The following is a 24,473-nucleotide window of genomic DNA, read 5'->3' as shown; positions in this document are numbered from 1 at the left end:
GGGAGAGGCTCAGGGTCGGGCGTGGGGGGGAGCCGTGTGTCAGGGCTCAGGCTCCATCAGAGGCACTTTTGATTTTGCTGACATTATGGTGCACACTCCTCCCACTGTGTCCTGGGTAACTGCGTCAGTGTGTACGTGCCTGCGGTGCCTGTGGGGGCCTCTCCCGCGGTGACCCTCAGGAGCGTCTGGGCGCTGGGTGTCCAGTTACTTCCGTAATGGAGAGCAGAAGTCGCGTCTGCCCGGGAGCGTGTGCGGCTGGCGCAGGGTGGCTGCCAGTGCTGGACAGTGCGATGCTGCACGTGGACTCCAGTGTGTGTGTGCATGTGTGTGTGTGCACATAGGTGTTTTCCTGCCCAAGGGTAGCAGGCGGTCCAGGTTTATAGTAAAACACACTTGCCGAGTGTGAGCTGCTTCGTCCCATTTTTGACCCTTACAGAAACGTATGGAGATCAGGGTCTGTGTGGCTGGCCAGGGCTGACATTGGTGCCCTGCTGGTCTCCCTGTCGCTGGCTGTGCATCCTGACTGGGCCCTCCGCCACCTGCTGTGTGCATAGGGGGATGCTGGAGGACCAGGAGATCTCGCTGGGCAGACACCAGCTGTGGGGCGGGGAACTGGGGGACGGCATGATCGTCAGCCCAAGGTCATCTGCAGTCCCTGGACAGCCGCCGCAGACCGCCCCTCTCCCCCAGGCCAGGCTCTTCCTGTCCCAAGCAGCTGGGCCTGGGGGCTGCTCTCTGATGCCTTGGCTCTCCCTGTGCAAGGAGGGAGCTTCTCCTTGCAGCAGAGACTGGCTGTGCATGGAGGGGGTTCTGCAGCATTTGGAGCCAATCCTGGGCTGTGTGCCCTCCCAGCTTCCCTCGAGGGTTTCCATACCCCACTGAGGGCTGGGGTGGGAGAGCTGCTGCTCTCGCTGTGGCCGGAGCTTCATGTCCTTGATCACACAGACTCTACTCAGACAGGCCGAGCTGGCTGTGTTCTCGTGTAACAGCCGGGCACGGGGAAGGAGGCATTCAGCCCAGGGTCGCGTGCTGTCCAGCGCCGATGGGGCGTGCTGTGTCCTCACGTCACCTCAGAGGAGGCGGCATCGGCTCGGCCTGCGGAGGCGGCACGACAGCCCTGGTGCTGCCCCTTCTTGACCATTCATGACTCCTCCCGGCGTGTCTCCCTAACTGTGACAAGCCACGGTGGTCCAGCCCAGGGCGGACCTTAAGGCTGGTCTCCTCTGGCGACAGGGCTCTGGAGGCCCGTCCCGGTAGCCCAGGAGCTGGCAGCTGGAGCGTGAGGTTCTCCTGTCTGTGTTTCTCAGCAGCCGCTGGCCGTCGCCCAGGGTAGGCAGGGGGCCAGAGGGTCGGCCTGGAATGAAGCGGCCTCTGGGTTTCCTGCCTTGCGCTGAGCACTGCACCTCAGCCAGGGCTAGTGCCATCTGTCTGTCAGCCTGCCAGGCCGTCTGTCTTTCCTCTCTGGCGGCTGTGGCTTGCCTAGTTAGGCTCCAGCGGTGCCGTCTGCTGTCAGGGTTAGGTGACCATGTGTACGCATCCCGTGTCGTGGTCGGCGGGGGCACGTGCTGCCCGTCTGTGCACCCCTCAAGGCCCGTGCCTGCCTTCTTCCCAGACACCCAGGTGGACGGTGGCTCTGGCCTGGAGGAGGTGGAGAGGGCCTCGCCATGTGGGAGAAGGGGGAGTGTGCGCCAGGGTATCTCGGCCGAGCGTGCCAGCCTGCTGCTGACGCCCACCTGTCTTGCCCCATTTCAGCTTTCCGGGTTGTCTCAAGCCTGGTCTGCCCAGCTTGGTGGGGGATCTGAGCCGTGGCCCAGGTTGGAGTGGGCCCCTGCCCCCGGCTGTGTGCTGAGGGATCGTGCTCCTTAGCCCACAGTGCCATTGCTGCGGACACGGGAACCCGCACCCCCACCCTGCGCTGTGTGGGGCCCAGGACCCACCAGCAGCCTGGCCATGGTGACAGGCTGGTCTGTCACTGACAGGGAGACCAAGGGGGTGCATTCACATATCGCCAGGGACGGGCCAGGATCGTGTGCTGGCCCTGCCTGTGGGCCCCCCAGTGACACCCCCTCTCCATGCAGCACATCTCCATCCCCCAACCTGACTGCCCCACGGAGGCGCGGACGTTCTCCTTCTACCTCTCCAACATCGGCCGCGACAGCCCCCAGGGCAGCTTCGACTGCATCCAGCAGTACGTGTCCAGGTGAGCCTTGCCCAGACTGCCCCAGCTCTCACGGGGCCAGGCCCACCTCCCTTGACCCCCACCGTGGATCCCCCGCGCCAGCCCGCCGTGCGGATGTTTACCCCCACCTCCAGCCCCAGCTCTCCTTCTCAGATGAGCCGTCCTGGCTCTTACAGTGTGTCCAGGGTGCAGGCGTGGGTCCTGGCGTGCCCCCTCTTGCCCAGGAACCTGGGTTCCCTTGCTTCTTTCAGGTCAAGACGTGCCTTGCAGAAACCCTGTTGCCCAAGTCAGCACCAGACCCTGTTTCCTAGCTGGGAGTGTCAGGCAGGGGCGGTGTCGGCCCCGAGGCCACCTCTGTGGTCATCCCAGGAGCTCGCCTCACCTCTGGCCTCTGTCTTGCAGCCATGGGGATGTCCACCTGGACTGCCTGGGCAGCATCCAGGACAAGATCACAGTGTGCGCCACTGACGACTCCTACCAGAAGGCGCGGCAGAGCCTGGCGCAGGCTGAGGAGGAGACGCGCAGTCGAGGAGCCATTGTCATCAAGGCCGGAGGCCGTTACCTGGGTGAGGCTTGGGGGCCGGGGCTTCACCTGCGGGGGTCTTGTGCCTGCTGGGCAGATGTCAGGAGAGCTGGCGAGTCTCAGGGCCCGTCAGGAGCAGGAACAGGAGTGGTGGGCTGACAGAGGCCAGGGGAGCTGGGTCCTTCTTGGGTGGTGTCTGCTGCATTCTGAATCCAGGATGGACTAGAGGGCCTGAGAGTTCCAGGAATTCTGAATCCCAGGGCCCCTTCCCCAGGCTGTAGCCTCAGGCACGTCTGCCTCTCCCCGTGCATGAAGCCAGAGCTTCAGCCTGTCCCTTCAGTGGCCACCCCTGCCCTCACCTGCCCAGGTGTCTCTTTCCCATGGCTGACCTGGCCAGGGCACAGTGCAGATGGCAAGATGCACTCTGCTGCGGGCAGCCTGCTGCTGTGTTGGGGCCAGCGAGGGACCATGGGATGGAGACCTGGAAGGAAACACGTTGATCCGTTTCCTAGGACCTTCCACCCCCTCAGTATCTGCTTGGAAACAATTTCAGAGACACTGAGACACTGACCATATTAAAAGTGCGGAGAGAAGTACTGTTTATTTAGAAAGCTCCATTGCGCTGCCTCAGTCTTCCCACCTCTGGGTGTAGACGGAGTCTCCAGTGAATTCATTGTCAGGCAAGAAAGGCCCGAGAGAGGCATGAAGCAAAGGAGAACCTTGATGGGTTTTGGAGTTTTTTTCTTCTTTAAGAAAAAGTCACTCTTTCACATTGCTCTACAGAGCACGCAGTCTCCCTTGCCAAGCGGTGGGGTTGGCTCTGAATGGAACCCTAGATGGTGCTGGTCCTCCTGTCAGCACGGGGCCCCGGTGGGCGTGGCAGTGTGTGCCTGGGGAGCCTGGGCCCCTGGCTGTCAGCCACCCAGGAGGTGCCAGCCAGAATCCCAAAGGGCTGCAGCTGCCTGCTCCTGCCTTATGATGCAAATACAGACATTTGTACACATTTTAATAAGTTTTGGGTGGGTCTCTAGCCAGAATTTATCTTACTGTTCCACTTAAGACACAATGAAGGCTTTTACTGTTCTCTGGCCTCAGAAGCCAGAGACATGCAGTCCTGGCTGTGTCAGGCCTCTCCCCCACTCCATGTCATCAGGGTTCTCTGGGGACGAAGTCTGGCCCTGCAGGTTCTAAAAGCTCTCCTTCTTGTGTTCATATGACAAGTCAGAGTTGAGGGATATGTGCAAAAGACAGTTGTCATGGAGAGCTTTGTGGCCCAAGGATTTAAGACCTGCACTGACTTTGCTCAGAGGTCCTCCTTCCTGCGGTGGCAGGGGCGTCGTCCAAGGTGGAGTGAGCGACTTTGGATGGAAGCCCCCCTCCGTCAAGAGCACCCCAGGGGGCTCCATGGAGGACCCCCTCACACGTCTCTGTTTGCACCAGGAGGGTGGAGAGAGGCCTGCGGCCCCCGGGGCTCCGAGCACAGGCAGGTCTGCCCAAGTGACCTGACACTTTTTCTTTTCTCCTTGGTCGTAAAAGAGCACGGCGGGACCCAGGGGACCAGCAGAGAGCTGGGGACTGCAGGCTCTGGGCTGCTTCTCCTGCCATTCTGGGACTCGCTTTTAACCATCAGCCCTCTTCCCCATAGGGGCCAGGGGTTTGGATGAAGTTAGTTAAGGCTCGCCGGAGAAGGCAATGGCACCCCACTCTAGTACTCTTGCCTGGAAAATCCCATGGATGGAGGAGCCTGGAAGGCTGCAGTCCATGGGGTCGTTGAGGGTTGGACACAACTGAGCGACTTCACTTTCACTTTTCACTTTCATGCATTGGAGAAGGAAATGGCAACCCACTCCAGTGTTCTTGCCTGGAGAATCCCAGGGACGGGGGAGCCTGGTGGGCTGCTGTCTATGGGGTCGCACAGAGTCGGATGCGACTGAAGTGACTTAGTAGTAGTAGTAGTAGTAGTTAAGGCTCTCAGCCCACTTCTGAGACTGGGGACCCACAAGTGCCCTTTGATCTGCTTGTGGTCAGCAGGTGGCACTCTCACTGGACAAGTGGGCTGCACGAGGCTTAAGGTGCCTTGGGCGTGGTGAGAGCTCGGCGCTGTCGGCCGTGGGCCATCCATGGGTGTCCGTGTGCTCGCTCAGGAACGTGCCATCGCTCCAGGCAGGGGGACACGGCGACCACCCCTCAGCCCTTCCCATCCCTGACACCTGGCTCTTACTGTAGGCAAGAAGGTTCAGTTTCGGAAACCGGCCCCGGGGGCAGTGGATGCCGTGCCCTCCCGGAAGCGGGCAACCCCTATCAACCCGGCCAGCGCCATCAAGAAGTGCAGCGCTGGCAGCGCTGGCGGGGGCAGCGGGGTGTCTCAGCGGCCCTTCCGGGACCGCGTGCTGCACCTGCTGGCGCTGAGGCCCTACCGGAAGGCCGAGCTGCTGCTGCGGCTGCAGAAGGACGGCCTGGCACAGGCGGACAAGGACGCGCTGGACAGCCTCCTCCAGCAGGTGCGTGCTGCCCGGTGCGGGGCATGGGGCACTTTTACTGTCCAGGGCTCGTCTCCTCATAACTGTAGGCTCACAGGCAGTGGGTGTAGCATGGGCGACCCAAGACTTCAGATGCACAAGGTTTTTGGAATTGAATGAAGCCTGGGGAATCCACAAGTGCAAGTTAGCAAGAATTCAGGCTTCATATCAGGTGGGTCTCCTTGTGGCTTATCAGTTATGGCGCTAGGCAAGGGACTTCATGTCTGGACCCTCAGGTTTCTGTCTGTGGCTGGGAAGTGACTGCAGCACCTCTCTTTGGGATCAAGAGGTAATCAGGCAGGAACGTGGGGCCAGCAGGCAGAGCCTGCTGTTAAACAGCCAGGGCTTTGGAGCGACAACGCTGGTCCCAGAGCCGCCCTGAGGGAGGCAGCTCACGGACTCCTGAGAGGGTCGGTGGCTTGCTCCCGATTCAGTGCCTTAGCTGGGCCGCGTGCATGCTGCTTGGCCGTGAAGTGGCAACAGGCCACCTCAGAGCACTGCTGCTGTGAGGACCCACAGCCAGCGGCAGTCACTCCAGTGTTCTGGGAGGAGCTGTGGCCTGCCTCAGACACTCTGGGCTCTTGGGTGCTGCCTCCTATGGTCTAAAGTTGATGCCATGACCATCCGGAACTGTGTCTGAGGAGTTTCCACGCATTTCTGAGGATTTCTGATTGACCGAGTTCTCCCGTGGGTACCCTGCTGCCCCTCTGCCCCTCCCTGAGCGCAGTCCGAGGCTGGGGTGACCACACACACCTTTGGTAGGAGAACATCGGCATGGCTTTTGTCCCCCCATGCTCCGACTGGCATCTCTGTGTCGTCATCACCCCCCAGCGAGTTCAGGGCGCAGGGCAGGGGTGAAGAGGGGCCTCTGTGACCAGCCCCGCACTCCGAGCACGAGTGCTGATCTGGGGCTGGGCCTGCCCCACAGGGCAGGTGCCTCCCCTCCCCGTCACCGTGCAGAAGCCCCCTGTGTCCTGAGAGAGGAGGTGCTCCCCGGAGCCTTTGTTCCCGTCAGGGGCTCCTCTGTGTACTCACTGGCAGCCTTTGTGCAAACTTGGCCTCCTGAGCATCCGCCCCCCCACGTGGAGGTTGTGCTGGCGCTGACTGAGTGGCAGTGTTTCTCCCAGCAAGTTCGGGAGTCAGCTTGGGGCCTGGAGAAGACAGATACGTTACTCTGTAGTCCAGTTTTCTTGGGGCTTGCTAGAGCATCCAGAAAGCTCTGGAACCAAGAACATTTCCCAGGGTGCTCATTTCTTTGGAAAGTCACATGTGTTGGCTCACCCTTGGGAAATTGGGGGAAGCATACGGGAGGCCCTTTCCCTGGGCTCGGGGCCACCCAGAGCTGCCTCTTGCAGCATAGGGTGACTGAGCAGGGCTAAGGGAGCTGGGCAGGGTCATCAGCCGTGAGCCGAGACAGGGCAGGGGTGACAGCCACGCCTGCCCCGGCCGGTGCCTGGAGCGCGAATCACCATCCAGCCAGGTCCTTAGCCCCTGGGGTAGCATTCTGAAAAATGCCCTTGCTCCTGCTCTCCAATCTTGTTCTCTTTGGGCCCAGGGTAAAAAAGCAGCACATGCAGAATGTGAACCTTGGCCAACCCAGCACCTGATGGCACCTGAGATTTACCCACTGAGTGACCCCTAGACACCGGTGGCGCCAGGCTTAGTGCTCTGGAGAGAGAGGGGGCTGGCGGTGCTGACCTGGGTCTGCCCGGGGCACCTGCTTCACTTTTAACCGCCAAGGTGTTCTCACCGCTCCTGGTCCTCTCCTGGGGTTAGAGAGGCATCATGCTGGGTGCCAGCTTCCCCAGCCAACTTGGGTTTGGCAGCTCCCCGAGGCGGCCCAGGCAGTGTCTTGCACTAGAGTGCTAGAGCATCCTGGGTGCCCGCTCTGATTTCTCCTATTCTCTGATTTCCTGTCCCATCTGCCTTGAGCTTCTGTGTTTGCTACCAGACTTGTTCTCCCCAGCAATTGTGGGAGGGGCACTGGGACCCCACCAGCGTGAGGATAGGTATGGGGGCTGCACCTCACAAAGGATGCTCATTTCCCAGGCCTCCCGCCCCTCACCCAGTGACTCTGACGAGCAGCACTATGCAAAGACACCTCTTTCACTTTTGTGAAAACATCTGGAGAGAAGATTTGAGGCCTTCCACCTTCCTGGTGGGAGTGTGGATGGGTGGGTGGCTCTTCTGGAGAGCATTTTAGCGAAGCGTCTCAGAAGCCATAAAAATGTTCAGTCTTTGACCCACTAATCCCACTTCTGGGAAGCCAGCCGAAGAAAACCATCCCCAGCGTGGAAAAACCTGCACAAGTGACATGTGTTTATGCTCCAGAGAAGCTGGAGACAAAGTCCACGTCCAGCAAAGGAGAGAGGCTGAGTGGGTCACAGTGCAGCCTCTTGGTGGAGTATTACTCAGCCACTAAAAATGCTCCTTGTGGAAACTGCCGTGACGTGGAGAATAAATTCATAGTCTCAGTTGTAGTGAAAAACAGCAGCTGCCGTGCCAATCACCCAGCTCCACACGCGCGTTCTGGAGATCATGGTGCCTGACGAGATGCTTGGGAAAGTGCCCTCTGCGGGTCAGGGGCCTGAATTCCATCAAGCACATTAAGGCAAATGTTCTAAATGCATCTTTGCACAATCTTGAAGACGAACTCAGCTTGTGTTAACCAGAAGCAGCAGGGTTGGCTGGTTGCAGGGAAGGTGGGCTCAGCTTGGGCCCTGAAGGCACCCCTCCCCCAGCTCCCCCAGATCAGCTAACTCTGCCACAGGAGCTGTGAGTTTGAGAGCGTGTATCTTAGTCCATAGGCTGCTGTCATAGAACACCATGGCCTGGGTGGGTTAGACACCACAGACCCGTCACACAGCTTTGGAGACTGGGAGGCCCAAGGTCAGGGCACCGGGAGATTGGGTGTCTGGTGAGGGCCTGCGTTCTGCCTTCTCATGGTCATCCAGGGGAGAGGGGTAAGGAAACTCTGGATTCTCTTTTATAAATAAGACATTTGGGCTTCTCTGGTGGATCAGTGGTAAAGACTCTGCCTGCCAGTCCAGAAGACAAGGGTTCAATCCCTGATCCAGGAAGATCCCACATGCTGCAGAGCAGCTAAGCCCCTGTGCCACTGCTGTTGAGCCTGTGCTCTAGCCCCTGAAGCCACACCTGCTGAGCCCATGCACCACGACTGCTGAAGCCCAAGAGCCCTCGAGTTTGTGCTCTGCAACAGAAGCCACCACGGTGAGAAGCCCGCACACTGCAGCTGGAGAGTGGCCCCCAGCCTGTCACATCGGGAGAAAACTCAGAGCAACAAAGACCCAGCACAGCCCCTCCCCCAAAAAGACACTCCCATGGGGGCTTCATCCTCATGACCTCAGCACCTCCCAAAGGCCTCACCTCCTAATACCGTCGCCTTAGGTTAGCAGGAGGTAAGACTTAATGTGCATTTGTAGAGGACAAACATGGTTCAGTCCATAGCAGGGAGATGGACTGCTGATGGAGTCTTGGGAGTGTAGATGGCAGCACCCCCTTGTGGAGCCAGCCTGGCCTCCAGCAGCATCTGGGCCTGCTGCTCTGACCCTTCGGCACCCCAAGGGCCGCCGTCCCGGCCTGCAGAGGAGTTGGGGGGCCAAGTGTTGGCTTGGGCAGAAGTGTGCTGTCCTCTTTCCCCTTTAATGTCTGTCTCCGCCTCTCCCTGCACCACCCCCCAAAATGCTTTCGTGATCATCTCTGGCTCTGTCTTGCAGGTGGCCAACGTGAATGCCAAGGACGGCACGTGCACGCTGAAGGACTGTGTGTACAAGGATGTGCAGAAGGACTGGCCCGGCTACTCAGAGGGAGACCAGCAGCTGCTGAAGCGGATGCTCGTCCGGTAACACTGCCGCCCCGTCCGTCAGTGGGTCCCCATCCCCTGGGCCTGGGGCACGTCTCATCTCCAGGAGGCTGAGGGGGCTTCCCGTGGCGCCAAAGCCCACAGGGCCTGCAGGCAGGATGGAGGGGGTCTCTAGAGACTGCCTGGGTAGCCCACCGTGGCCTCCTGTAGGAAAAAGGCGAGCCTTGCTGAGTGGGGTGGAGGGCATGAGTCTCTGCGTTGAACATGAGAACTTCAGGACAGAAGGCCCCAAAGCAGCCGTTCCTGCTGCCCCTGCTGCCCATCCTATCAAGCTCCTTCTGAAATCTGCGTGTCCCCACAGGCTACTGCTGCAGCCGCCTTTCTTAAAAAGGAAGTCTCAAGGACTGGAAGCAGAAAGGAACAAAGCAAAACAAACCTCCCCACAGACACTATTAAGCAGCATTAATTAAAAGGATCCCCTCTTGGGTTAATGGGGACCCGAAGTCAGGAGTAGCCAAGGTGGCTCTGGGGAGAAGTGGTTAAGTCGGCCCCTGTCTAAGGCAAGCAGTTAATGATTTCCTTCTCAATTGATGCCTGGGAGCCCCGGCTGTGAAGCGCCCTTCAGAGCAGCCTGAGATGCTAATTAGTCCTTAAGTGGTTTCTCAGGGACTTGGAGCAATTTATGAAGGTTTTTTTTTTTTTTTCTTTTTTTTTTTAAGTTGTTTAAACCAGTAACTGCATCTGGAGATCAGAGCCAAGTTGGGGCCACTCTAGGTGAACCATGAGTCCCCCCTTGGCCCTGTGGGGTGCTCACCTGCTGTTCCGGGGTCACTGCTGTGGCTCTCTAGACGTCTCTAGGTGCTCAGGGAGGCTGAGGGGACGGTTTTGGCAGAAGACCCTCCCCCTCCCCTCTCTGGGCGGCGTCTGCTGCCCACCAAGCATGTCTCAGACACTGTCACCTCCTGCAGGTGTTTGCATCAGCAGTAAAGAATCTGCCTGCAATGCAGGAGACGCAGGTTCAGCCCCTGGGTTGGGAAGATCCCCTGGAGGAGCGCATGGCCACCCAGTCCAGTATCCTTGCTTGGAGATGCTCATGGACTCTAGTGGCAGGCTGTAGGGCGTGGAGCTGCAAAGAGTTGGACTTGACTGAAGTAATGGAGCATGCGTGCACGTGTGGCGGTAGTGTTGAAATAGTAATTTACACCCACCTGAGTGCTTTGAGGTTCCAAGGGGCATGTGGGGTGGGGCGCCTTGAGGCTGCTCCCACCCTTCCTTCCTTCAGAGCCTCTCACTGCCGGCTGATCTCAGGCCCCCAGCCCTTGGCCTCCCAGAGCTGTCCAGGAGGGGCATGGCCGGGAGCCAGCAGCCTGTGGGCAGTCTGCCCATGGGTGGGTGCGGTCCCTAGGAAACTGGGCTGAATACTGAGGGGTATCACGTGGGTGAATACTGAGGGGTATCAGGTGGGAGGTTCCTCAGGCTCTTGACTCCCGGCGCTCAGGGCCACGCCAAGCTCTCCTTTCCTCTCTCATGTTTGCCCTGGGCCGTCTTGGCGCTCTGTTCTCGGGCTGCGTGGGCCAGCTGGGGGGTGGCCTGGCCCGATGCCTCTCCAGAAGCTGGCAGCATCTGCTGCTCTTGGGAGCTTGACCTGATTGATGGGCAGAGGTCAGGGTCAATATCACTGATACCCACAACCCAGCGCTGCTCTGCACAGCTTTTTTTTTCCATGTTTAGGTTGCTCCCTCCCTGAAGAAGGCCCTCCTTACAACCGGTCTTCATGCCGTGGGTCTCATGGCAAGAAGGAGAAATGAGGTCTTAGGGTGTTCCTCTTGTTACAGGCTGGGTGTGGGGGCTCGTGTTACCCCAGGGGCTGCAGCTGTCCTTATCCTACAGCTTGTTCTGAACTTGGACCTGAGTTGAGCACGCTTGTGCTTCCAGGGTCTGCCTGGGCCCCCGTGGCTTTGCTCTGCAGACAGGCACTCGGGCTTCTCGTTGCAGAGTACTGACCCGGGGGCGCGCACCTCACCGGGCGCAGCACTCGGGCTCTGGAGCACGGGCTCGGTGGTTGTGGCACATGGACTTAATTGCCCCTCAGCATGTGAAATCTTCCCGGAGCAGGGAGCAGACCTGTGTCCCCTGCCTTGGCAGGTGGGTTCTTAACCGCTGGCCCACCGGGGAAGCCCTCAGCTGTTTGCTCGGATGCTTCCTCTGTGCTGTCAGTCCCCATGTGTGCGGCTCAGGCCTGGCCCGGCCCAGGCAGAGTCTGGATGTCCCAGTGCAGGATGAGGCCTGGACCCCGTGTGGCCTTGAAATCAGTGCCCCGACCTGCCCTGTCCTGGCCTCCCCTCCCCCAGGGCATAGCCTAGACAGCCCGAGCCTCCATCCGTCTCACAGGCAGTGCACTTTCCCTGTAGTTGGTAACCTGCTTGCCAGGTGCTCAGCCTTCTGTGTCCTTCACGTCCAGCCACAAGCTCCCTGTCTTTGTCTCATGGCCTTTCATCACTTTCAGGGGACCAGGGCTTCCACAGGAGCTGCCTCCCTCCCTCGCAGGTCCTCCTGTTTCCGGGTCTGGGATTCTGCCCTGATGCTGAAGGGACCCAGCTCTTGGAGTGTTTCTCCGAGGAGAAGGCTTTGGGACGGCCCTCTGCCACAGCTCCACACCTGGGTGGCCAGCACACAAGCTGGCAATTGGCCACATCTAGCCTTTAGATTGGAAGGCGTTTTCCCTCCACACTGAAGGTCTGGCCACAGACGCCTCGTCAGTTCCCTCCCTGGCCTGTGCGTGTCCCCATGGTCACCCGATAGCGTGGAGGGTGGCTGGAGCCGGCAGTCTGCACGCTTGCCTCACCCTCTTCGTCCTCCCGCGGGCTTCCTCAGTCTGCCCCCACGGGCCCTGCCTCTACACCATTCACCGTTGTCCTCCTGGTTATTTCTTTTTATTTCTTCTACTTTGGGGAGATTTCTTCAGCTTCTCCCATCTGTCTCTCTTTTTGCCATCATTTCTAGTTCCCAAGGTGCAACCACCACCTCCATCTAGTTCCAAACCATTCACCCCCCCAGAAAACCCAACAAGCTGCCTTAGCAGTCGCTCCCACCCCGCCTCCCCAGCGCCTGGCAGCCGCTGGCAGCCCCGGCCTCTTGGATCCGCCTGTTGTGGACACTGCGTATCAGTGGAGTTGCGTGCCGTGTGGCCTTCTGTGTCTGGCTCCTTCCACTCAGTGTTAGGTTTTCAAGGTTTCTCCACATCATAGCGTGTGGCAGAGCTTCATTCTTTTCTACGGCCAGGTTCTTGGTTCTTTTCTATAGTCTATTGTGTCTGAGTTTTTGCTTATTCATTTTTCTGCCAGTGGACATGTGAACTGTTTCCGCCTTTTCAGGATTGTGTACAGTGATGCCGTGAACATTTGTGTACGAGGACACAAATACAACTGACACAGATTTTCAGTTCTCTCAAATGAGTCCTGAGGAGTGTAATTGCTGGGCCATGTGGTAATCCTGTGTTTAACTTTCTAAAGAACTGCCAGACTCTCTTTCTCAGTGACTGCCCCATTTCACGTTCCCACCAGCAGTGCCCAATTCCATTTTTTCCACAGCTTCACCAACACTTGTTATATTTTCTTTTTCTTTTTTTTAATTCTAGCCAGTGTGAAGTGGTATTTTATAGTGGTATCGATTTGAGTTTCCCTGGATGAGCAGTGAATGATGTTGAGCATCTATTCGTGCAGTTATCGGCTATTTGTATATTTTCTTTGGAGAGCTGTGTATTTCAGATCTTTGTCTTTCTGAGGCTGTTAAGGCCGGTGTGTTTCTGGTGGATTTAACATTTTCATCCTCTTAGTCTCTCTTTCCTTTCTTTTTAAAAGTTAATTTATTTGTGGCTGTGCTGGGTCTTCGTTGCTGTGCGGGCTCTTCTCCAGTTGCGGCGGGGGGGCTGCTCTCCAGGTGCGGCTCTCAGGGTTCTCGCTGCGGTGGCCTCTCCTGTCGTGGGGCTCAGGCTTCGGTAGTTGTGGCATGCGGGCTCAGTAGTAGTGGCACAGGGGCTTGGTTGCTCTCTGTCCTGTCAAATGCATAGTCTTGTCTGCTTCAGGGCCTGACAGTTGTTGCCTGGAAGCCAGGGTGCCACCTCCACAGAACTTTGCTGTTGGCAGTCCAGCCTCCCTGGTAGCCCTGAGGCATCTCTGGGTCCCTCCACAGGCCCCTCTGTTTCCTTTCCTCTGGAGGCCATGCTTCTGTCCATCCTGTGTGGCCCGAGCAGCCTCCTGGCCCCCTGGGGAAGACCTGGGCTCCTTTACTCCCAAACATGCTGGGGGTTCCCTTTGCAGCTGGCCCCAGCAGGCCAGGTCCCAGAGCAGGGCTGCTGGGGAGCAGCCTGGAGGGCCCCTCCACTGAGGTCTCCGAGGCGCACACTGTGGCCTGCGGGCTCTGCAGCCAGGACTCAGTTTCCTTGGCTCCTCCAGGACAGTCACCACTTGTGCTTCTGCTTCCCACGTTAAGTAGCATTGCTGTCTTTTTTTTCCCCTTCTCTTTTATGCTTTTTTAGTGGGGACTTGAGAGAGAATGGATGTGAACACCTGATTCTCTGTCTTTGACTGAAAGTTCTGGATGCTTCCACAGTGCTGGACAGTAGACTTGCCCCACCCACTCTCAGAACCTTCCTTTGTCTCTCCTTGCATTTCAGGCCTCTGTGGGGAGGGCAGCCGCCGGAGTCTGGAGTGCAGCTGAGGCCGGGGAGGTGCTCTGCTGGCCACTGGTTGGAGCAGCGGACGTGGCCCCAGACCTCAGCTCAGCTTCCTGCAGGGCTTGGGGGGCCAGCTGGGTGCCTGGGCTCCCCTGAGACTCTCAGCCTCTAGGAGTTCAAGGGGCCAATCCCACCCAGCCAAGATGACTCTCAGGGCCTCCGTTTTTCTGTCAGGCGTCGGGGCGATTCTTCTCTCGTCCCTAGCTGCGCTGTTGAGCTGATTCCAGTGGTCTGCTGGCTGCTCCTGCCATCCCTGGAGGTCCTGGGGCCTGGCTCCCAGGAAGATGGGAGCTGAATCTGGGGGGGTCCTCCCACCTCAGAGCAGGGCATCTCAGCCCTCTTTTGCATTCTGTTTCTGCAGTGAGTGTTGTTATTGGGATGACAGTTGTTTATAAAAGTAAGGACCAAATGTTTTTTAAAAAAGGGCCAACACCCAATGTCTGTAGCTCCTGTGGGGACACAGCATGGACCCTGAGTGTCTGGTCAGTTTTGCACCAGGAGTCCTTGGTCTCCATGGTCATGAAGGTCGAGATGAGCATCTGGTCACCTGGCCCTTCGCTGGGCACAGAGCATCCAGTGTGGCCGGCCTTCTGGCGGTGAGGCTGAGGCCGTGGCCACGGGGCTGCTGCGGATGCACCCAGGGCTGGGTGTGCTCGACTGCTCTCTGCCTGCCGGGCGTGCCCATCACACCCAGCACTGCCCTGCTTCAGCGGGGAGCCAGGCCCTCCCCCAGACGCTGGGTGCAAAGTATCAGTGCAGAGGTGGTTGGGCCTGGGTGTGCCTCGCAGGGAGGGCATTGTTTCAGGACCCTCCAACCTGCCTTGCTTCTCCTCTGCAGGAAACTGTGCCAGCCACAGAGCACAGGTGGCCTCCCTGGGGACCTTGCTGCCAGCAGTCCTCCGGGCGAGCACGGAAGCTCAGCCTCGCCCCCTCAGGTAGGAGCGGCTGGCGGGGAGGGTGGGCGGGCTTCAGCAGAGGCGGTGGGCCTGACCTTGCTTCTCGGGGAGCCTGTTGGGCCTATCACTCAGGGCTGGCGAGTTTTCTTGAAGGTGTAAGCAGCTGACTGGGTGCTGGGGGTCCCAGGCCTGGAACCTGGATAGGTTCCTTGGGTTGCCTTTCGGGGTAGTGTGGCTGAGGGCGCGCGGGCCGCTGGCCACTCTGGCCACTGGAGCCTCTGATTCCCAGGGCTGCTTTAAAACTCAGTGTGTCCCCAGCAGGCTCTGCCGTGTTAGTAGGCAGGGAGGGCCTTGCTGTTGGGGGCTTGATCTTCAGCAGTGCGGTCCCTCACCGTTGTCGGAGCTGTTTGGTGACAGCTGTCTCTTCCCCCCACATGCTCTGACCAATGAGTCCCATGTCTCCATCCCCTGCTTGGCCAGCCGCTCTCCTCCCCGCTCTGCCTGCCCCTGGAGGCATCCGGCCTAGGTCCTGAAGCCTCCCAGGGCACCCCCGTGGCTGTGGCGTGGCGGGCAGGGCCTCATTTCACTCTGGCCCACACTGCCGCACCCTGGGCCCGGGCCGACTGGTCTGATCCTGGCTCCGTTCCTCTACTCTGGCCTTGCCTTCCAGACCTCAGTCTTCTCCTTTGTGAATGGGGATGAGGCCTGCACCATGTGACAGGGTTACCATGGGGATTCAAGGGCCCTTGGGGAGAACGGTCCTGGCCTGTGGGGCCTGCCCTGTGTCACTCAGACTGGGCTCCGTTGCTCTTACTGTCATCAAGGGGGGATGCTGAGCACAGTATTGTTTTAGATCAGTTCCCAGGGGTGGCCCTTATGGGCTGAAGCGGGTCCCCTAATGGCCCAGCCGCCCTTTCTCTGCCCTGCTGGCCCGCGGCCCCACCGGGTCCCTGGGCAGGCAGGCCCCGGAGCTCTGGGCCTCTCGGGCCTGCTGTGGTGTTCGCGCGCCCCCTTGTGGCCGGAGTGGCCCTGCCTGTGGGCGCTGGTCCCCTCAGGGCCTGCGGTGGGGCTCCTGGTCAGCTCAAGTTTGGCCTGTTGCTGCACAGCCTCTCCCTGGGGCACAGAGTGACTCCAGGCACAGGCTCACTCCTGAAATTCTCTCCTCTCCATCACAGAAACGGCCGCAGCCTCCTGATTTCATTGACCCTCTGGCCAACAAGAAACCCAGGATATCGCACTTCACCCAGAGAGCTCAGCCCACAGTCAACGGAAAGTTGAGCACGACCCTCGGCCGCGAGGGCCTGCTGCCCACCCCGGGCCCTCTGGCTGGTACGGACACCCACCTGCCCCTGCGACTGGAGCCGCCGCGGGCCCACGACCCCTTGGCCGACGTCAGCAACGACCTGGGCCACAGCGGCCGGGACTGTGAGCGTGGGGAAGTGGCCGCCCCAGCCCCTACTGAGCGCCTCAGCATGCCCCTGCTGACAGACTGTGCCCAGCCCAGCAGGCCCCACAGCGGCTCCTTGCACGGCAAATCCAAGAAGAAATCCAAGAAGCACAAAGACAAGGAGAGGGCAGCCGAGGACAGGCCCCGGGACCGGCCACTTAGCCAGACGCCGGGCCCCCCAGCCCCTCCAGTTGCCCCACCAGTCGCCCCGGGTAGGTGTCAGGAGGTTGAGGGGCAGAGGGCTCTGCAGAAGGGGGGTCAGTGGGGGCCTGAGCACTGGCCCTGTGCCTGCGCACCCTCACTCCACAGGATGCCGAGAGGGCTGCCTCCTGAGTCCCCACTTGGGCCCACCCTGCACATTAAGGCCCTCTGCGTCTTCGCACTGGCTCACGTGACTGCCCTGGCGGTGTTGTTCTTGAAGGCTCCTACAGTCAGGTGTGTGCCAGGCCAGCCCTGAGGGCCAGGGGCACGGAGCCTGATGGAGCTGAGGCTCACAGGAGGGGATATTTCACAGGGAGAGGAACAATTCCAGGGCCCGGTTCTGGCTGCAGGGAGACCCCAGACACAGCACACAGCAAGGGTCTGGGGCTCAGGGATGGCTGCGGGGGGCAGGACTTGGTGGGGAGGGGGTCCCTGGATCACTGTGTTCCTGCTGTGACCTGCAGAGCAAACCTTTGAGCCTGCAGAGAGAGGGTCTGAGAGGCAGGTCCAGGAGGAGGTGGGAGACTCGTCTACCGAACAGCAGTTGATAAGAGCCAGAGCAAGGCCTCGCCTGTAGGGAAGCTGGCACTCGGGAGACCCTCAGCGGGATGAGGGGTGTGAGGCTGTCGGGACTCTATGCTGACCAGGGAGACCTTCGAGGACCTGGGGCTTGTAGGGGCGGCGTCCTTACCCCCAGAGCCTCCCCACTCCCAGTTAGAGCCCCGGGCATCTGAGCTGAGCACCCCTTGTGGCTACTGGCAACCCCAGAATAACTCTGGAGGCTGCACATAGGGAAATGGTTTCTATAGGGTCTTGAGAATTACCATTTGAGAGACATAGGTTCAGGTGACCATGAGAGTTCTCAGGAAGAGCAAGAGTTGGGTTTATGAAGACTGAAAGCCTTTAGTTTGTTAAAGGTTTCTGGTGAGAACGGTTTAACTCTGACGCAAGTCAGACGAGTCAGAAAACATTTGTTTTAGGTTGGGGGCCCAGTAAGTTGACGGTGTCGCGTGGTTTGGGGGTGGGGGTCTGATAAGTCCATCAGCTGGCACGAGTTCTGGCAGACGGGGATCACAAGGTCAGATGCCATGCAGGCTGAGCCGTGCACAGGTCACACTTCCTTAATGGCTTCTTGATGCCATTTTTAGAGAGCTCTCTGAGCAGTACTGACTCCATTGTGATTTTCCTCTCACGTAATTTAACCTAATCAGCATGTCACAGCAACAGAGGTGCAGCCCTGGCGGTCCTGGGGGCCATTTCATCTGGTGTGGCTTTCAGATTGTTCCCTCAGGAGGATCCCCAGCAGGGGGCATTCCTGGACCAGAGGTGGAGCCCCTGCTCCTTCAGGCTTTTGAATGTGCCTCAGCTGTCCTCCAGAAAGGCCATGCCTGCTCCTCACTCTGCAGCTGGAGACCGGGTCCGGGGTCGGTCTGATGAAGACAGACCTTGCAGCTCCGTCAGTCTTCTGGGGCCCCTCGGCCCTGCCGCATGCTAGGCTTCCCGGAGGGGAAGGGAGCCTGGCTCTCTAAGCACAGGCCGTCTGACCCAGGTCCCACCCAGGGACACAGACCTGAGCAGCTGGGCTCAGGGAGCCCAGACAGCAGAAGTGAGGTTCCATGTGCTCTGGCAGGGTCTGGGGAAGTAGGACCATGGGGCCAGGCAGCAGACCAGGCCAGGAAGATGCTGCCCAGACCGGCCCCGCATGCAGGGCTCAGAAGGCGCTGGCTCCTGCCCAGTGTGTGTCAGCCACAGGCAGCTTGGCCCCAGGCCAGGGTGAGAAGGAGGTCTGGGATCAGGAAAGCCAGGAGAAGGGCCCCAAGGGGGAGGGGAAGGACAAGCGCGCACCAGAAGTTGGGATGGCACCGAGCGAACCCCCTAGACTGGCCTCTCTGGCAGCTCAGCTGATAGTGATAACTGGTGGGTGGGGGCCTGCCTTGCCTCCTGAGCCCCACCATACACAGCCTCCTGCTGTGGCTCCTTCCTGGGTGGGCGTCTGTGCAGGCTAGAGCTCCCTGCCCGCCTTTAGCAGCAGCCTTGTTCTCTGAAGTTTCCCCTGCCTCGCTGGCCAGGGTTCCAGGCCGGCACCCAAGTGCAGAAGCACCCTCACCCTTGTGTCCCGTGAGGTGGCCCACCCTTCTGCCTGCTGCTGTCCCCCTCGTCTGGCCCGTGGTCCCAGCCCTGCCCTATGACCCTGATGGGTGTGGCAGCCTCCTCCAGTCGGGCAGACTCCTCAGCCCAGCCCATCTGTGCCCCCCCCGCCCCACCCCACCCCTCCAAGGCCCCCCTCCACCACCTCCCTCCCCCTGTGCTGCGGGGCCACTCCTGGGTCCTAGACCCACCCTCGTGCCTGCCCCCAGCTTTCACTCAGACTGTGGACCCCACCTGTGGCCCAAGGGTACCTTCCTGGCCAGGCCACGTGCTGGGCAGGGGGGTGCTTCGGTTCATCCAGGCCAAACTCAGGCCTACTGACTCCTATGTGGGAACTGGGTCACCCTCTCTCATTGGCACCCAGACCTGGGTCCTGCAGGGTGACCCTACAGACATGTCCCTGCACCCACTGCCCTGGGAGGGGGCACACAAGTGGGAAGCAGCTGGGCTGGTCCAGGGATGGCCGAGTGCAGGCAGGGGTGGGGCCCACAGAGGGTTGGTTGCCACAGGCAGGACCCCAGTGGTGTCCTGCCAGGTCCATCTGATTCTCAGGCTCAAGGTGAAGCACCCCGGGATGCCTGACATGCCTGGGCTGTGGGAGGTGGGGTGTAGACTAAATCTGCGTGTGTGTGCCTATTGGGCTGCATCCCAGGGAGGCCACAGCCTTTTCAGAGACAACACCCAGATGGGGGTGTGGGTGGGCTCCATCCACTGGTGGGAATCTCCCTTGCACTGGATGGAGTATAAAACCGCACGGGGGCTCGTCAAACCACTGATCCCCTGGAGGGCTGTTTTCTGCCGAGAGAGGCACCAAAATGGGTGCTCAGCAAATGCTTCAGAGTGATAACATCGGTTGTGTCTCGGGATTACAGAGGTCATCTGGAAGAAGTCCCCGGGGAAAAGGAGCAGACTGTAGCCCGGGCAGGCCTCGGGCACTGTCTCAGGACAGTCTCGGGTCACAGTCCCAGGGCTGACCCTCTGATCTCACAGTCCTGGGTCTGGTGGGAAGAATGGGAGGATGGGTGGGGTGGCGGGGTGGGGGTGGTCAGGCCAGAGACCAGAGCCTGCAGGGCCTGCAGCTCCATCCACAGGGAGAGGAGGGGGAAAACCCTGGCAGCCATCCGGCTTTGTCCTGTAGGGCCCGAGAATGGTATGCCCCTGGGACTCAACTGGCCAGGGGTCACCGGTTTTCATCTTCACGGCTTTTACATGGGGTTAGCAAAGGCTCTGGACAAGCTTCCCAGGCTTTAACCCTGCAGTGAACCCATACTTTTGGGTGCTTGCTGAAGACTGCGCCCACGATGCTGTCTCTGCACGGGTGTGCTCTGGGGACGCACACCGTGCTGGCTCACCACCTCTCCCACTGCGCAGGGGGCACTTCCAGCTCCAGGCAGCCCCCCACGGTGGCCAGATGGTGCTCGCCCTAACTCACGCCTCCTCTGCCCACCCTGGCTCCCTCTGCGTGGCTTCCCCCCTGAGGCCTTCAGACAGTAGGGCATCAACCTTCTGTAGATCTCATCACAGATACACAAGGTACGGACTCAGGAGGCACGCTTTCTCTTTTAGGTTTAAACGGGACCTGCAGCAGCTCAAGTGTCCCCACGTCGACCTCGGAGACGCCCGACTACTTGCTGTGAGTACTTCCCTTGCCAGCTGCTCCCCACCCCCACCCCTGCAGGTTAGCAGAGGCAGCATGGACCCCATGGCTGTGTGTGTGTATTCCTGTCTGTGTGCACACGCGTGTGCTGACTTGACTCCGTGGCTGTGTGTGTATTCCTGACGGCCAGTCTGCTCGGAGTTAGGGCTGCTTCCTGGTTGGGGCTGGCCACTTGGCTGTGGACACTTCCAGGCTCTCTGCTGCAGCCCCCTAAGCCCCTCTGGCCCTTCTTTCCCATCTCCCCAGAAAATACGCCACCATCTCCTCCTCGGAGCAGCGCCAGAGCTACAAAAATGACTTCAATGCTGAGTACAGCGAGTACCGAGGCCTGCACGCCCGCATCGAGCGGGTCACGCGGCGCTTCACGCAGCTCGACGCCCAGCTCCGGCAGCTCTCGCAGGGCTCTGAGGAGTACGAGGTAGTGCCCTGCCTGGCTCCTGCGTCCTCAGACGCGTCCCCTCCTGTTCTGGGCGGGGGCGCTGCCCACTCCGAGTGAGTCAGGCCTGTTAAGGGAGCTCTGCCGTCTCAACCATGAGGCTGGGCAAGACCAGCGCTGTAGGTGGGAGGTGACCGTGGGGCCGGGGGTGGCCTCAGCAGTGGAGACAGCCAGGAAACCAGGGGCTGGGGTGCGTGCGTCCCCCCCGACCCCCGAGCACCTGGGGCTTCTCTGCAGCCCACTATTGTGTCACCAGAGAACTCTCAGCGCTGCCTCCCAGCAGGAGGGGCGGGCCCTGGCCACACCGCACCGCCCGTCAGAGCTGTCACAGCCTCCGTGGGAGGGGGAGGGGATGGAGGGTCCCTGGGGCCCCAACCCCTTCCCCCACCTGGGGCACTTGCGTTTCCCCAGCCATCCCGAGTGGGACCTCACCACAGGGTGCTTGGTCCCTGCAGGGGGCCTTGGGATGCCAGCCTCCCCCTTGCAAGAGACCCCTTTTGGAGCTGGTTACCTGATGACAGGGCCAGCCCTGATGAACTGTGGTGCTGGGCTCTGTCTCCCTGGTGGAGGTCAGGTTGATTTCCCGAGGAGACGGCTTGTGATTGGAGGCACAGTGGGGGTTCTGAGGGTCTAGGACAGGCAAGCACCCCCTGGACTCCCCCATCCTCCCGTCTCCTTGCAACCCCCGCAGGTGGTCAGGGGGCCTCTGTGCTTGGCCTCGACCTGGGCACCAGCCAGCTGGGTGCAAGGGAAGGCGCCTCCCAGCTGCCCCTGCCTCTCCCCGGCCGCTGTGTAGCCTCCTGCGTGTCCCCGAGTCGTCCCCTCTGGCCCAGCCCCTGCTCTGTACACCCTCAGGCACCATGCCACAGCCGCAGCCATTGTCCCCAAGCATGCAGTGACCTGGCAGGCCACCGTGACTAAGGAGAAGGGGTCACTCCGTTGGGGTATCCTGCAGATAATGTATTGTTGACTTTTTCTTTTGTTTTTCATCCAGACTACTCGTGGGCAGATCCTTCAGGAATATCGAAAAATCAAAAAGGTGAGCCTCCATCCCCTTGTGGTGTTAGGGCGGGGTGGGATCAGGTCAGTAGCGCTGCAGTCTAGAGGAGGCAGGGTGCGCGGGCGGGCCTCCCTGGGTTGGTCTCTGGTCCTCAGAGTAGCTCCTCCCCTGATAGCTGAGGAGCTTAAGTCTGTTCTGGGCACTTGGGTGCCCCCTCCCCTGAGCACCCCACACACTCTCCCACTATGGGTGAGCACAGCCCCAGGCCCTCTGCAGCTCCCTCAAAGGTCCGGGGGAGGAAGCACAGTTCCCCACCCCATCCTGGCCCCGCTGAGTCCTTCAGCGCTCGAGTCAGGGAGGAGCCGCGGTCTCGGCTCCGGCCGCCCCCAGCTCGGGCTCCCTGACCGTCTCCTGGGATGTGGTGCCACTGCAGCAGCTCTCATTCCCTAGGGCCAAGTGTGCCGGGGCTGGTTCCCGCCGGCCGTGTCCCAGCCCAGCACGGAAGCTGCGTGACCACCTCCTCTCAGCCTCTCACCCTAGCCGCGACCCTGTTTCCCAGGGTGGAGCCTAGGGGCAGCTCAGGGGTCCCTGTCAGGGCTTGAGGGCTCTGGCCTGTGAGTGGGGGCCAGGGGCAGCCAGGTGGGGCGGCTTGGGTTGGTGTTGGGCTCTCCACCCTGGCCCTGTGGGTGAGGCTCACCCCAGCCGCTCTCTCATAGACCAACACCAACTACAGCCAGGAGAAGCACCGCTGCGAGTACCTGCACAGCAAGCTGGCCCACATCAAGAGGCTCATCGCCGAGTACGACCAGCGACAGCTTCAGGCATGGCCTTAGCCCCAGGCCATGGGGCAGGAGGTCCCACTCGACCAGCCAGGCCAGCTCACCTCACCGGGCTGACTGTTCTGGATGGTGGGGGAGCTGGGGGCAAGGGGGAGCTAAAGACAAGAAAACAGATTTATTTAACACAATAAACATGAGGAAGAATACAGTCATCTGAGCCAGCAACACCGGCTTTCAGGGGAGCCCACGCAGGCCTGGCCGCCCACAGGTCACACAAACCCAGGTAGAGTGTCCAGCTCCCCCCAGGCCCCCCACACCTCCTGTGCAGGCCCCCTGCCTAGGACGGGCTCCCCAAGAAGCCCCCCTCCTCGCCAGCCACCCCACGGGGGACTTCAACTTTTTGTCAGAGAAAGACTCCCAAGGCCAGCCTGCCTGCTTGCCTTTTCTAGTTTTATACAAAGACAGGCTACTGCTGACGAGACTCGAGTCTATTTTTGTACGAAAGAAAAAGCATCTTTTTTCTACACCTGTGCCTCCCCTCCTTGGACACCCAGGGTCTAGACGCTGCCCTGGGTCCTTTCTGCAGTATTACAGATGCTCCGGAAGCCTGGCCTTGCCTCTGCGAGCTCGGAGGAGAGAACCGGTGGGGGGCGCCGGGGGCCCCTCTCCTGCACTGGTCTGCCTCGCACACGGCCTCTGCCTGGCTCTGAGTGGGGCGGGCCGGGCAGTGCAAGCCCTGCAGCTCTATTTGGGAAACCCCAGCTGGCCCGGGAGCAGCTGCGGGGAGCACCGGGCCGCCTTGCTATTCCAGGCCCTCAGCTGTCGGGGTCGCGGGAGCCTCTGTGCTTTAGCCCGCGCTCTGCAGCACCGGCGTCGGGTTTTCTCTCTCTTCTCCATTCTCTCCTGCTGCTGCTCCTCACTTTGTACTGCTGAGGCCAAGTGGCCTCCGTGTTCTTGACCTCGCTCCGCCCCTCAGCCCCATGTATGGGTTCTGGGGTCGTCTTTGCAGAGCCACCACGGGGTTTGCACTCAGGGAGGGGCTGGGGGTCGAGGGAGCCAGGGAGCCCCCGGAGAGTGAGCTCAGAAAAGGTGCCTGATCCCCCCTCTCTGGGGGTGCTGGCCCAAGGACACCCCAATTGCTGCTTAGTCACTGTGCCTAGTCTAATGTCCCTGAAAGCGTCAGGGGGCATGTATATGTTTGTGTGTGTGTGTGTGTGGGGCCCCGCCAGGGCGTGCTGGGGTCTAAAGCGCGTGTTCACGTTAATTCAGAGCCACGTTCAGCGAAGCCACGATGGGGGAAGGCCGTGGGGCTGGTTGCAACCCCCAGCCCAGGGGTCACTGTCGGGGGCGGGGGCAGGGGTTGCTGCCAGGATCCTAGTGAGGCAGGGAGAGTGGAAATGCTCGCATAGTCATGTCTATTTTTCTAAGCTGTGGGGGTGTCTCCTAATGGCTTCCCAAAGAGCAGTCATGCCTGCAGTGCCCCCACCCCACCCCAACGTCTCCGTGGGACCCCTGGGGTGCCCGGAGCACTGAGGAAGCTGATCCTTTATGTTTCAGTAGCTGTCGTTTTGTTTTTCATTTGGGGTGGAGGAAGACAGGCTGAGCAGACCCTGGGGCCCTGAGTTCTGTGGACAGCCATCATGCACTCAGCCTGGACTCGCACACTCGGATGGCGCGGGATCGCTCAACGGGCCCCACCCCGGAGGGCCCACCTGCCCTCTGCCCTGGGGTCCAGTTCGAGGGACTCTCAGTTGAATTTCCTCTTCCTCCTCACTGTTTTTTGTTGTTGTTTATTTTCTCCTTTTAAGGAATTATGAAGCTAAGAGGAGTTTTGTGCTTGGGGCGGGGTTGATGGACAGAAGCTCTAGCTGATTAAATATGGTCTAACTTATTGATACTGTTTTTTTTTCTTTTAATATTGTACTGTGGAGAAAAACTATTTTGAGCCATGGAGTTGGTGTTTACAAGAACTTTTCACTTTTGCCAAAATGTTACAATTGAAAGACGTCTGCATCTTCAGTTCCTAATATTTTCTTAAAAGAAATAGTGTCCTTTTTGTACACTAAAGAGGTGAATGCTGATTTTTTTTCAACCTACAATAAATTCACTGAACTGAATCTGTGAGCCCAA

General features: G+C 59.9%; 1 protein-coding gene across 1 annotated transcript in view; it reads left to right on the top strand.

Annotated features, from left to right (window-relative positions):
• ELL (elongation factor for RNA polymerase II) overlaps positions 1 to 24,473 on the top strand; it is a 79,412-nt gene extending 54,939 nt beyond the window's left edge. The window contains exons 3-12 of the mRNA XM_070373345.1: positions 2,079 to 2,200; positions 2,582 to 2,745; positions 4,929 to 5,203; positions 8,959 to 9,083; positions 14,618 to 14,714; positions 15,851 to 16,334; positions 20,038 to 20,104; positions 20,375 to 20,546; positions 21,559 to 21,603; positions 22,281 to 24,473. Coding sequence (XP_070229446.1) covers positions 2,079 to 2,200; positions 2,582 to 2,745; positions 4,929 to 5,203; positions 8,959 to 9,083; positions 14,618 to 14,714; positions 15,851 to 16,334; positions 20,038 to 20,104; positions 20,375 to 20,546; positions 21,559 to 21,603; positions 22,281 to 22,397 — 1,668 coding nt within the window. The 3' untranslated portion in view covers positions 22,398 to 24,473. The remainder of the gene's footprint in view (positions 1 to 2,078; positions 2,201 to 2,581; positions 2,746 to 4,928; positions 5,204 to 8,958; positions 9,084 to 14,617; positions 14,715 to 15,850; positions 16,335 to 20,037; positions 20,105 to 20,374; positions 20,547 to 21,558; positions 21,604 to 22,280) is intronic.

The sequence above is a fragment of the Bos mutus genome, chromosome 7, assembly GCF_027580195.1.
Source record: "Bos mutus isolate GX-2022 chromosome 7, NWIPB_WYAK_1.1, whole genome shotgun sequence".
Classification (NCBI taxonomy): domain Eukaryota; kingdom Metazoa; phylum Chordata; class Mammalia; order Artiodactyla; family Bovidae; genus Bos; species Bos mutus.
Note: the sequence above shows the minus strand (reverse complement) of the source record. Positions and strands in the feature narration are given on the sequence as shown.